Genomic DNA, 12,815 nt, shown 5'->3' on the forward strand with positions numbered 1-12,815 from the left:
TTTTGACACTCACTGTAAGTATTTGAACAAAAATTCATCAATACGGGTCTACTCTTTCTATTTGAAAAGGATTTTTTATCCTGTTTTCTGTGGTTCTGGTCCACAGATACTAAACTGTGTAGCAAAGATATCAGTAAAAAAACTTTCTGGAACATGCGAAATGTCTATGAACGGTTCTTTAAGGTGAAAATAGCAAAAAACTTTTGAAAATATTCAATTTTTATACTTTTTCTCCTATTCTGGTTCACAGATACCGTGCCGTCCAAAAATTAAGTATATAGTCAACTACAGAAATGTATCATAGATATCAATAAACAACATCCTAGAACATATGAAAACTCTAGGAAAGATTCTTCAACCTCAAAGTTTGATTATGTCAAATCATTCTTTTCTGTTCAAGTCCGTAAATAACAAAGTTTTCAAATTTCCTTGAGTTTTGAACAATTTGTTATATCTACACCTGAGCATTGGGAAATGTTAAAAATAATTTAATTGTTTGTGAATTTCAGCTTAAAGAATCCTTCCTACAATCTTCATATGTTCTAGAAAGTTGTTTATTGAAATCTTAGGTACATTTTTGTAGTTGATCGTATCCTGGTTGTTTGCTTAAAATTTGATCGGTTTGATATCTGTGGACCAAAACCCGAGAAAAAATGTAAAAAGAAATTGCATCTTGACGATTGTGACCTAGAAGATGATGTTTGATTCAGTTTATGTGTTCACAATTTTTGTTCTTTTTGAGAAGTGCTACAACTCTGCCTCTGAGATGAATTCAAATTTCCTTACGGTATGGAAGATATAGTCCTGACAGAATGACCCTTTTTGACATCAATGGCTCAAACCTTTGAAGGCCTACAACCGCGAAAGTTGATGAGATAGGAAAAAACGGCGAGACATGTGTCTTCTCATTTTTGGTCTTCTATCACGCTGCGGTGTCAGAATATGGTTAATAATTTTCGTGTTGCATAGTGATATTCAACCGGAATAACTGAAATTTGGTATTTAATATTGATAGGGATACCAAATTTTACCCTTTTTTAGACAGCACGATTTGGTATAGTCTTCATATAAGTGTACTAGATTTGAAGATTTTAGTCACATTTTTCTACCAAATTGTTAATTTGAATTTTGTGTTCCTAGAAAATAAAAAACTCGCTCGCAAGAATTCTGCACCACCAAATAAAGAGCGTTAGCGTTGAGGAAAAGCTTAGAACTTTAATAAATGAAAGGAAAATAATTGTTCCTATTTACTTGAATATAGTTCCTGGTGGAGAATATACAAATTCGGCCCTGCAAATTCGATTTATATGCACAACTCATTGACAATTAGATAGATATTAAAAAATACGAAATGTTATCGAAGAAAGTGTGGGCAATATGTTCTGGTTAAAGAAATGTTGACAACTAAACACGATATTTACTTTTTGAGTGAATATTTTTGTCTGCACCATAAGTGAATTATCACCACAAAATGCTACATCAATTTTTTATTCCAATAATAATTCCGCTTTATGTTTCTCCGATATGATTCGTAGACTCATAAATACGATTGACACAAACTAAAAACGTTCTGTTTATTTATCAAAATACTACAACCACAATTTAACCCATCTACCTAATGGCAAGCATATTATACCTTGCCGAAATTCACAAAATTTCCAAGAATCGGATAAACATGCCCTACTCTCTCCAACCATTAAAGTCTGCCTGTCTGTCTGACTACATACATCTGAATTTTGTTCAGAGGACATTAAACTTGTTTCCAACTTGCTATTACATAAGTGTAATTTTCATTTCCATTTTCATTTATTTGGCAATTCGTGCTAACAACAGTTTGTCGTGTTGTCATTATTTTGGCTTGCAAAGTTCAGAGCATGCAGTGAAAGTTAAACTTTTAATTAAACCAGCACGAGCTTCTTTCAATAATGGCAAATAATTGAAACATCTGCGAACCATCCTGCCATATGTTTCGAATATATTTGTGGTTTTTGTGGCAAGTGACAATTTAAAGGTGCAGCAAAGTGTGGCATTATTTTATAATGTGCAAACATAAGTATGATTTACATACGTATGAATATTGGAGTTATGACTTTTCGACATTTTTTCTCATAAACGATTTCCTGTAGCACGGTTGAATGAACTTTTGCCTATTAATCAATATAATAACGTAAATAAGTTCACGCACAAATCGATTTAAAAAAATTATTTTTTTGAAAAAATTTATTAAATGAAAACATTTTTTCTCAAAAATTTTTTCCTTTTGCAAGAATGAATAAATTTAAGCCTACTAATAACTAAAATATGTCTGGTCCATTCAAATATTAAAAAAAGATCATGCACCAACCACTTTGAAAAAAAATTGATTTTTTCTTTGAAAAAATGTCGTACACATTTTTATGATTCTCAGAGTTAAAAAATAAAGTTAGTGAAAAACAAGTAAGCAAAGGCTATAGTCGGACAGGGCCGACCATACGATACCCTACACCACTACCCTGCGAGTTAGCTTTCAGCAAATCAAAGTTTCTTTTGGACAAATAAGCTAATTGTAAGAAATAAATTTTTGGAGTCTGCAACCTTATCACATTAAGTTTAAATAACAATATAATAATTGTTCCACAAACATCACAGAAGGTACAGGGCGTGCACCACTATTCATATTACAACAATAGTATGGGGCCTACTGTTTATCGCCGAGTCCGAAAGGCATGCCTTAAAACACCACCTGTAGAGAAGTTGTACATGGTTGAAATACTCAGAAAATGTCGCCAACTTTACTGAGGGGTATTTTGCCATCGTTGGCAATTTTATGTTTGCTGGCCGGGAATCGAACGCCCGACCTTCAGCGTGCAAGGCGGGTGTGCAAACAATTGTACTACAATAACTAATTTTAGAACGGAAATTTAGTCTGGACCTAATTTTTTGCATATTTTGACATATTTGCTAAACCATATGCATGACTTTGTGCCCTAAATATCCCATCGAATTGGCTGAAAGTTTGTATTAAGTATTCGTTCATCACAATTTTCGACCTGAAATTTATCGGTATAGGTCCAGGTCTTCAATAGCTCCCATAGAACCGTACCTCCCGATACCCGGTATTTTGGAGGTTGTGGCCTAAATATCAAACTGAAGTGGCTGACATTTTCAGTCTTCGTTGGAGGTAAAAAACCACCTGAAATTTGTCGTTATATGTCTACGTCTTCATATAGCTCCCATAACCAGAACCTACAGATTTTCTATACTTTGAAGGTTATGGTCTCAATATCCCTCCGAATTGGCTAAAATTTGGTATTAAGTCTTCATTGGTGGTATTAAACTTTCCATCTGAAATTTGTCGGTATAGGTTTAGGCGTTCATATAGCTCCCATACAACGAAAGCTCTGGTTACAGATTTCTCTATTTTAATGACTTGTCTGAAGTGAATTTCAAACAGAAAAATGTACACATAAACATTTTAGAAGATATTATTGAAATATATGTAGCATACGAAAATATGTGAAATGCAGAAATTTTGCATATGCAAAAATAATATTTGCATATGCTTAATTTATATATTTCGCATATTTTTGCATATGTGATATATTTCGATTGGAATTTAATTAGAAGCCAAAAATATGCAAATTTTACAAAAATTCCGCTGTCTACATATCATTGAGCTGATATTAGTCGGGGTGCTCTCATTGATATGAGAGAAGGCTCCCTTGTCCCTACTGGGATGTTTGTGGAACAATTATATACATTACATTTTAAGAAATATTCTTAAATTTGAAAATTGGCGTTGTTTAGCAATTTCTGATACATCTTTAAATTTGGGACAATTGGACAGGTAATATGATAGGGTTCCACGCAATTTGTAAGAACTGGGAATTTGTCTGTCATGATAGAGACAATTTGTAGCATGGGAGGAAGATGTGGTTCTCTTCACAAAACTCATCATATATTAGGTAGTAGGTCCGTTACCAATCACACATATTATTGCAATTTTCATCAGAGGAAAGATCGGTAGTTAATTTTTCATATATAGGCGACTTTGCCGGTATATGTCCTCCAGGGTTCAAATATGGACCAAAAATAAAATGTTTTTATTTAGCATACAAAAGTAATGGTCCATTACACCCGCTAAATAATATCAGATCATCATCAAAAATCGTAGGCATCTTCTTCGACTTAAACCCCTACTTCGTGCAAAATTTCGTGACTATTGATCTATAATTGCGACCTCTAGTATGCTTTTGATTACATTACAAGCAAAACACTCGATATATTAGGCTGTAGCTCTGTTATCTGACCACATAAATCAACATAATTGGCATTAATTGAAAGGGCAAGAGTTGTCCTTCCAAATATTATTTATGTGGGCGGAATGTGTGGTCCAGGAATAAAGATATTTACGGTGTATTAAAAATTTTCATAATTTTCACACAAAAGTTGTGGTCCATTTAACCCTCTAAACATCATCCGATCACCATTTCAAATTGCAAGCTTCTTCTTTGTCATATAATCTTACATTATTTAAAATTTCGAGGCGATTGGACTATAATTGCGACATACAGAGCCGCTACAAAATCGGATAAAAATTTTGTTTTTGGTCCATTTCACCCGCTTAATATTTCTCGATCATCACCAATAAGAATATGGATCTATTCTGATCTAGACCCGACCTCCATACAAAATTTCGTGACGATCGGTCCATAATTGCGGCCTGGAGCGTGTTTACAATTTATAATGGACAGACGGACGGACGGACGGACGGACAGACACACATCTCAAAATCGCTTAATCTCGTCGAGATATGAAGATTGGTATACCACATTGGGGGTCTCCGACGAATATTTCGCGGTGTTACATGAATTTTTACCAAAACAAACTTATAATACCCTTTTCCACATTGTGGTATAGGGTATAACAAACATTATGTCAGTTTGGTTATCTCTGTTTGGCTGTAAAGTTTATTTTCATTTATATATCTGCTTACAATGACTTCTCAAAATTGACCATAGTTCTGATAAATTAAAATTTTAAAATCAGTTTGTGCGTGAGGTTTTTTCACCGAATCACCTCATAATTAAGATTTTATGCAATCTTATGTATAAACTCATCACGCTATGATACAGGAATATGAGGTTGTAAAAAAGTCATAACCCTAATGAATATACCTACAAACATATTGTTAAAGTTAAAAATTAATAGAAGTTACGAAACCACACAAAATATTTAATTGATCTTTCACACCACAAATCATTAAATACTTAGTCTGTTGTACACAAACAACTTTTTAAAATTGGCTGTTTGTTCGTCAGTACCTAGTAATAGGATATATTAATGCCTTATGAGTCGAATACATATCGCTCATTTACTCAAAGTGTGACAAACTCAAAATATGTTTTTTTCTGAGTTATCAATTTCTATTTTTTTCGACTGCTACTTTCACTTGTGTGAAATTTTCATGCTGATATCTTTAAAACTCGAGGCGAAATTCAACACACAAGTTTTTTGAATTTATGAAGCACTAAAACACTTCAATCATGCTTTATCTCTCACAGCAATTTAGTACTGATATCTGGCTTTCTGTTTGCAAAATATGGTAGAAGTAGTTATTTAGTTTTTCGGTAATAATCTTTTTAAGTGGGGAAGTCAAATTTCAATCGCCAACTTAAAATGCGTTTTTTTTTAGATTTTTTGAGATGTGTCATTTTTATGTACATGAGCGATATGACCGCCGCCCTGGCCATGACATTAAGATTGTTCTAGGAGATTTGAATGCTAAAATAGGGAGGGAAACGTCTTTGGTTCAGCCTTAGTGAGTTTACATCTAACAAATCTGATCGAGTTTGCAGCTACAAAAAACATGGTAGTGCGCAGTACCAGGTTCCAAACAGCAGATTAAAAACCCAAAAACGGGATCGATCATGTTGTGATAGACAGAAGACACTCTTCCAGAGTGTAAAATGTCCGACCGATTCGAGGAGTGAACATCGATTCGGACCATTTCGTTGTAGAATCCAATTGGCTGACGAACAATAAGGAAGCAGGAGCTGGTGGGCTGCCTGCCGAACTGTTGAAGACTGGTGGTTAAATATTGATAAGAAGTATGCATCAGTTGATTAGAAAAAAAATGGATAGAAAATCTATATCCAACGATAGGAACCTCTGTTTGCTATGTCCCGTCTGCAAGAAATTAAACAAGACGGTTTGTACCAACAACAGAGGCACAACAACAACATAACAACATTTTCTTTATTCCCATTTCGGTAGGGTTTGTGGTTTCCAAACAAAATCATGAAAACCTAAAAAAAAAACTTAAAAAGTTTGTAACGCACCGTCCCTCCGTCCGTCTGTCCATCTAAACCTTTTAATCACGCTTCAGTTGATGGGGATCCCTGAGGGGAAGGAGCCTATTGATTTTGGTGATGGTCGGATAATATTTAGGGGTCGGAATGGGCAAAAAACTTGTTTGGAGAAAAGGTCAACATTTTATTCCAAAGCAAATATCTCAGCGTATATAAGGGGAATACCAAAAGCTGACAATGAAAGTAGAAACCTTTCTAGTGATGTAAAGTAGGTGGTCAAACAATGAAGATATCACAATAATCGCAAATAGAACCCAACTTTTCAGTTTACCGATTTTAATTATAATGCCGATTATCACAGCTTTGGTTGGGGACTTTCCAAAAGCAAAGCCTGACTGTGAAAGTAGAAAATGTGAAAGAAAGTAATGTATTCCATTTTTCCAGGTCGCAATTTTGATAGAATCGTCACGAAATTTTATTGGTTAATAGGGCTCCCAGAGAGGAAGAAGCATATTGAGTTTGGTGACGGTCGGATAATATTCAAGAGTCGGAATGTGCAAAAAAACTTATGTATACAAAAATTCAAAGTTTTGTTCTTATGCTAATATCCCCGCTTTTAGTAGTCGTATTCCAAAAGGAAAGCCCGCCAATGGATGAGGAAAGGGTCACCTTTATTATCATGCAAAATAGGTTGGCGCACATCCCACTTTCCCATTTTTTTATTTGAATTGTACTGATAAGTATCTCAACTTTGATTGGATGCGTTACCAAATTTGGTGAAATGCTTGACATTGAAAAAGACTCTGGGATATCCCAATTTCAAATTTATGGAATTTTATTTCTTTTTTCTTCTTCTGTTGGACATAGTCCAAGTAGAAAGCTTGATAATCAAACTAAACTATCTGAGGTTTATATTAATAAAAATGTGGCATTTATGGTAAAATGTCAGAATTATTGCAAAATGACAAATACCTTTGCTTCTATTTGGTATATTGAAGACATGTAAAATGCTAATCAAGAAGACGAGCAAAGCTTTCAATTAGTACCAAGTAGATGTCGACAGTAGTCAAATATGACATTAAATATTAATTATTTTGGTTCAGTTCGTCTTAAGTCATTCGGTATAAAATTGAGATAGGCGAAAACATTAGTATCTCCCTAAAAGACGAGTGAAAAGTTTATACACAGGGGTAGTGGTATAGGGTATCACATAGTCGGCCCCGACCCGACTATGGCCTTTGTTCACTTGTTGTGTAATAATCTTTTTAAGTTGGGATCTTTTTAAGCCAAAAATTGAATATTGGCTATATCGGTCTACGTTTTGATATAGCCTATATAGAACGGGACCTCCCGATTTTCTGTATTTTGATGGTTGTGGACTCAATATCCCACCAAGATAGCTGAAATTTGGTATTTAGTCTTCGTTAGGGATATAAAACTTTCCACATGACATTTTGCTGTATAGGTTAACGTGTCCATATAGCGCCCATAAAACGGTACCTTCCGATTTTCTGTATTTTGAAGTTTGTGACATTATTATCACCCAGAAATGGCAGAAATTTGGTTGTTATTTGGAATTTAGTGTTCCCAGAAGTTAGAAAACTTACTAATCTAGCGGTATTTCCCGAAAGTGCTGTAATGTAATAAAAGCTCCATTGCAAAAATTGTAAATATTGGCCTTTTTATAGAACAGATTTGACGCCCAATATGAGCCCTTTTAAGCGGATTATCATCAGCTCTTTTAAAAGGTTTATCATCATCAGAAATTCTGTTACTGGAAGAGCTTAGTACTTTCATAAACGAAAAGATACTAATTGATCCTATTCCTTGTGGAGGATATAAAAAATTCTGCCGGCCTGGAACTTAACGCCTTTCTTACTTGTTTTCTATAGTTTTTTTTATAATATGAATAAACGGGCCATTCAAATTTAATGTTCCTATCACTATATTCTCTTGATATTTATAAAAAAAAAATTCCGGAGTTGAGATTTTGTTCGAGTCAGACTCCGACACTTAGACTTCGACTCCGAAACCCTGGTTTCGATATTAAGCTTTTTATTACCGCTTTTTCTTCATAATATTGATCGCTTTCTGGTTGGAGTTTTTCTATTTATTGAGAATGCGAAATACAAGAAACCCCACTTCAGAAGGAAATTAAATTTTTATTAAAATAACTCACATTAGGCGGTATCGTTATATGGCGTCGTTACCAAAACATAACCGGATATTTAAAATTTACCGAATTGACAGACAAATATAAAAAACGAGCGATACTGTATATGGAGGCTATATGAAAAAGTGGATTTATCCTCATAGTTCCTAAATTGAGGCCATTTTGGTTCTATAATGTCGTAAAATCTTTCAAAATACGTAAACTCGGTCAGTACCGTTCTATGGGGGCTTTATCAAAGCATAGCATTTTCAATAATAAACATCCTAGAAGTAATAGAAAATTCTGTACCTCTTAAAAATATGATTATATCGACTTTGAATTTTATACTGATCAAGAAAATATGAACATACTTTATAGGGTCTCTGACGAATATTTCGATGTATTACATCTGCACAAACCACTTGTTTCTTCAATCAAGCATTAGAACAAAAAACAAGATAAGACCAATCAAGCTATGCCGACTCAACGATATGTTCAAGTCATTCAAGCCACACAACGAAATGTTCGAATCAATCAAGCCACACAACGAAATGTTTAAGACTATCCAAGGTACCCAACGAAATTTTCAAGACCACCCAAGCTACAGAACAAAATTTTCAAGACCAACCAAGCCAAACCAACTACCAAAATGGAATCGCTCAAGACAAAATAAAAAATAAGTTAGAGTATCGCACTACTGATCAAGGATATTGTACTTTATATGGTGTCCGACTAATTTTTTGATGTGTTACAAACAGAATGACAAAGTTAATTACACCCTCCTTCTTATGGTGGAGGCAATACAAGAACATTTGTATTGCCATATGGGTTCTATATTAAAACGTAGACCGATATAATGGATCAATACCAAACATCCTAGGAGTTCATTGATAGGTCTTAAATTATAAATTTTGCGAGCTTTATTTGCATTTCAAAAGACGCACGGGGGTGTTAAATAAAATATTTTCTTTAGGCACAACAAATATAAAATTTCACACCCGAAAAGGGTAAATAATTTTATTTCAACGAAAAATGTCACATCAGCGAGGCTCCGAACATCTCAAAGAATAGAACTCAAATTATCAAATTTAAACCACGTCTGCGAGACGAATATCGCCGGGTCCATTAAAACATTTGGTAAATACTTAATAATACTTAATAATTAATAATAACTTAATTTAACTAAATGTTAAGCAATTCAATAAAATTCAATTTTTTTAATCACGATATGTAATTTTTTCATTGCATTTAGAAATAAATCGTTAATAATTAATTAAATATTTTGTTTTTAGAATGGACAAACGAAAAGAAACACCCGTTGTGTTGTAATTTTTTATGTTACGAACTATCGTGACATGGATATTTGGTTCAGAAAAGTGACTAACATTACTGTGAAATAAAACACACACACAAACAAAATCGTTAAAAAATAAGTTTATTGGTATTATGATGTAGATAAGATTCAATGGTTTTAATTTTGCCTCAGGCTTATTATAATTGTTTTACGTAAAACTTTTTATCTTCTTAGTTATTTTGTTACAAAAAAAAACTATTAAACTCCCACATATAACATTCTGCCGGAGACATAATCTTTAATCTTGAATGAAAATTTTAAGCGATTTTTACCTATTCGATTCAATCATCTCTCATCTGTAACAAATATTTATTATGCGTATTAACGGATTATGACCAAAGACCGGTGAAACCCAATATGAAAACATGTTAAAAATATTAAATTTATCATCATCGAGAGTACTTAAGCCGCGTTTAAATTGAATTTTGCAACAAAACTATATACACAGCTGTACGGATGCACAAATATTCATTTGGCAGTTTGTATACGCCTCGGTACATACATACATGCATGTAAATATCCCTCTTCTACTCCTCGACGTTGTCTTCATTGTGTGTGATGCATGTGAATGTATGGCAAGCATGGCCTGGCCAGACACATGCCATGCCATCAGTCTGCCACAAAGAGACCACACGAAACATGTATCGCATATCAACACCCGTGTACGACGAGAGCGGCCAGTTGCAGCAGCAGCAGCAGTTGAGACCCAAAAGCAAACCAGAGCGATTTTCAGTATTATCCTTTGATACCCAGCTGAAGTTATGAAATAGCAGCCATATTTTCACATTTTCTGTTCAGTAGTTTTTTTTTTTGGCTTTGTGTATGTATGCATTTGTATGTGTATGTGTGTGTGTAGGGGGGTGAGAGTTATTTGTATGACTAGTACGGCTATTCCCTTTATTTTACTGATTGGCAAAGAGCTTTGAAACATAACATCGTAACTGTATGCATTTGTGTTGTTGTTTTATTCCTTTCAGATGTACACCTGAATCATGCACTGTACCTTACAAATCTATCCGTCCCTCGCATAATTGATGCATCACAAAAAGCGAAGCTCTTCTGCAGTTTCAGCATTGGAAACAATACGCTCAACTCGGTTAAATGGTACAAAGACGGCCAAGAGTTTTTTAGGTAAGTTTTTCAATTTGCTGTTGGCAAGCCATCATAAAAATGTGGATTATTCAATACAATTTTGTTTTGTTTTTGTATTTGTTTATGCAAACTTGTTTTTATAAATAACATTCGAGCGTACCATGACATAGATGATTGTGCAACATTCCACAGTTCGAAGGGATAACTAGTAACATTTTTAATTTTCATACCGGGTTCAAATAGTGAACGCGACAACATTTTTCTACTTTTGAATAACATATTGATCGTTGAAATATCTACGAATATTGGGATACAATGCTCAAATAAGAAATGTATAGTGAATTTTTCAAAAAAAAAAAAAAAAAAAAACTTTTGTTTTTATATTTCAAAATTAAATTTTTTACTATACCCATGATTACACATGCAAGTACCTTGCAGACAGTTGTGTATACATTAGGGCTATGATTTTTTGGCAAAACTGATGCGGGAGTGAATGAACTTTGGCCTATTAATGCCTAAAATAAGGTTCAGTGCATTTGAGTATTAACAAGTAAAAAAGCGTTAAGTTCTTTTTATACCCTCCACCATAAAATATTTTGAACCAAAACGGAATAATTATATTCTTTCCTGTCCACAATTTTAGGCGGAGATATTTTGTGACCACTGATACCAAAATAAGGTAAAAACAAGTAAGGAGCCGACCATGGGATACCCTATACCACTATCGCTGGACAATCACTCTAAACGGAACTTCTTTTCAATGATTGTGAAAATTTTATTATCAAATACTTATACCCACAACCAAATACTTATGACCACAACCAAAAAGTTATCTAGCATGACAAAGACATTTTTGTAGCAGGAAAGAAAAATTTAGTTCACACAAACTAAAATGTAATGAAACCCACTTATGTAGTACTACTACTTCCGTTGTTTAACCGCTACGTTATTGAAATTTTTACCAATTTCTCACAAAAGTTTCAGTCCATTTAACCCGCTAAGTATTATCTGATCTTCACGTTGGTTTGTACGCTTCTTCTTCATAATAAACTCAAACTTTGTTTAAAATTTTGCGGGTTGTTATTTTGACCTACAGAGCCGATACAAAATTGGTTAAAATTTAGTTTTTGGTATATTTCATCTCCTGAACATTTCACGATCATCACCAAAAACTTATCATTCCTATTCTGGCCCGAACCCAATCTCCTTAAAAAATTTTTCCATAATTGCGGCCTTAAGCTTGTTTACAATTTTTAATGGACGGATACACATCGCTAAATCGCTTTATCTCGTCGAGATATGAATTTTGGCATACCAAATAAGGGGTCTAGGACGAATATTTCGTGGTGTTACATAAACTTTTCGAGAGACAATATGTAGCATGGGATAAAAATGTGGTTCTCTACACAAAACCCATTATATATTAGGCAGTAGGCCCGTTATCTAACAAACACTTTATTGCAATTTACATCAGAGGAAAGGTCAGTAGTTTTTTTCTATATGAAGGCTACTTTGCGAAATATATATGTCCTCAAGGAATTAAAATATCGACCGAAAATAAATTTTTTATATTTTTCATACAAAAGTAATGGTCCATTTCACCCGCTAAAGAATATCAGATCATCATTCAAAATTGTAGGCATTAGGGTTATGACTTTTTGACATTTTTCCTCAAAAATGATTTCCTGTAGCAGGGATGAATGAACTTTTGCCTATTAATTACTATGCTATCGTTTATTCCATTGAAATATAAAAAAAGTTCACGCGCAAATCGATTTTAAAAAAATATTTTTTTGAAAAAATATATGAAATGAAAAAAAAATTTCAAAAAATTATTTTTTGTTGCACAAATTAATAAATATAAGCCTACTAATAACTACAATAACGTTTATTTCATTCAAATATGAAAAAAGTAGCGAAAAAAGTC

The 12,815-nt window shown here is 33.6% G+C and overlaps 1 protein-coding gene across 1 annotated transcript in view; it reads left to right on the forward strand.

Annotated features, from left to right (window-relative positions):
* The window catches only part of beat-Vc (beaten path Vc), a 533,781-nt gene that overhangs the window by 388,554 nt on the left and 132,412 nt on the right, over window positions 1-12,815 (forward strand). Inside the window, exon 3 of the mRNA XM_073963821.1 lies at window positions 10,774-10,927. Within this exon, the coding sequence (XP_073819922.1) occupies window positions 10,774-10,927 (154 nt within the window). The remainder of the gene's footprint in view (window positions 1-10,773; window positions 10,928-12,815) is intronic.

Source organism: Musca autumnalis, unplaced genomic scaffold (assembly GCF_047663935.1).
Source record: "Musca autumnalis isolate F117 unplaced genomic scaffold, ASM4766393v1 scaffold_1, whole genome shotgun sequence".
Taxonomy (NCBI): domain Eukaryota; kingdom Metazoa; phylum Arthropoda; class Insecta; order Diptera; family Muscidae; genus Musca; species Musca autumnalis.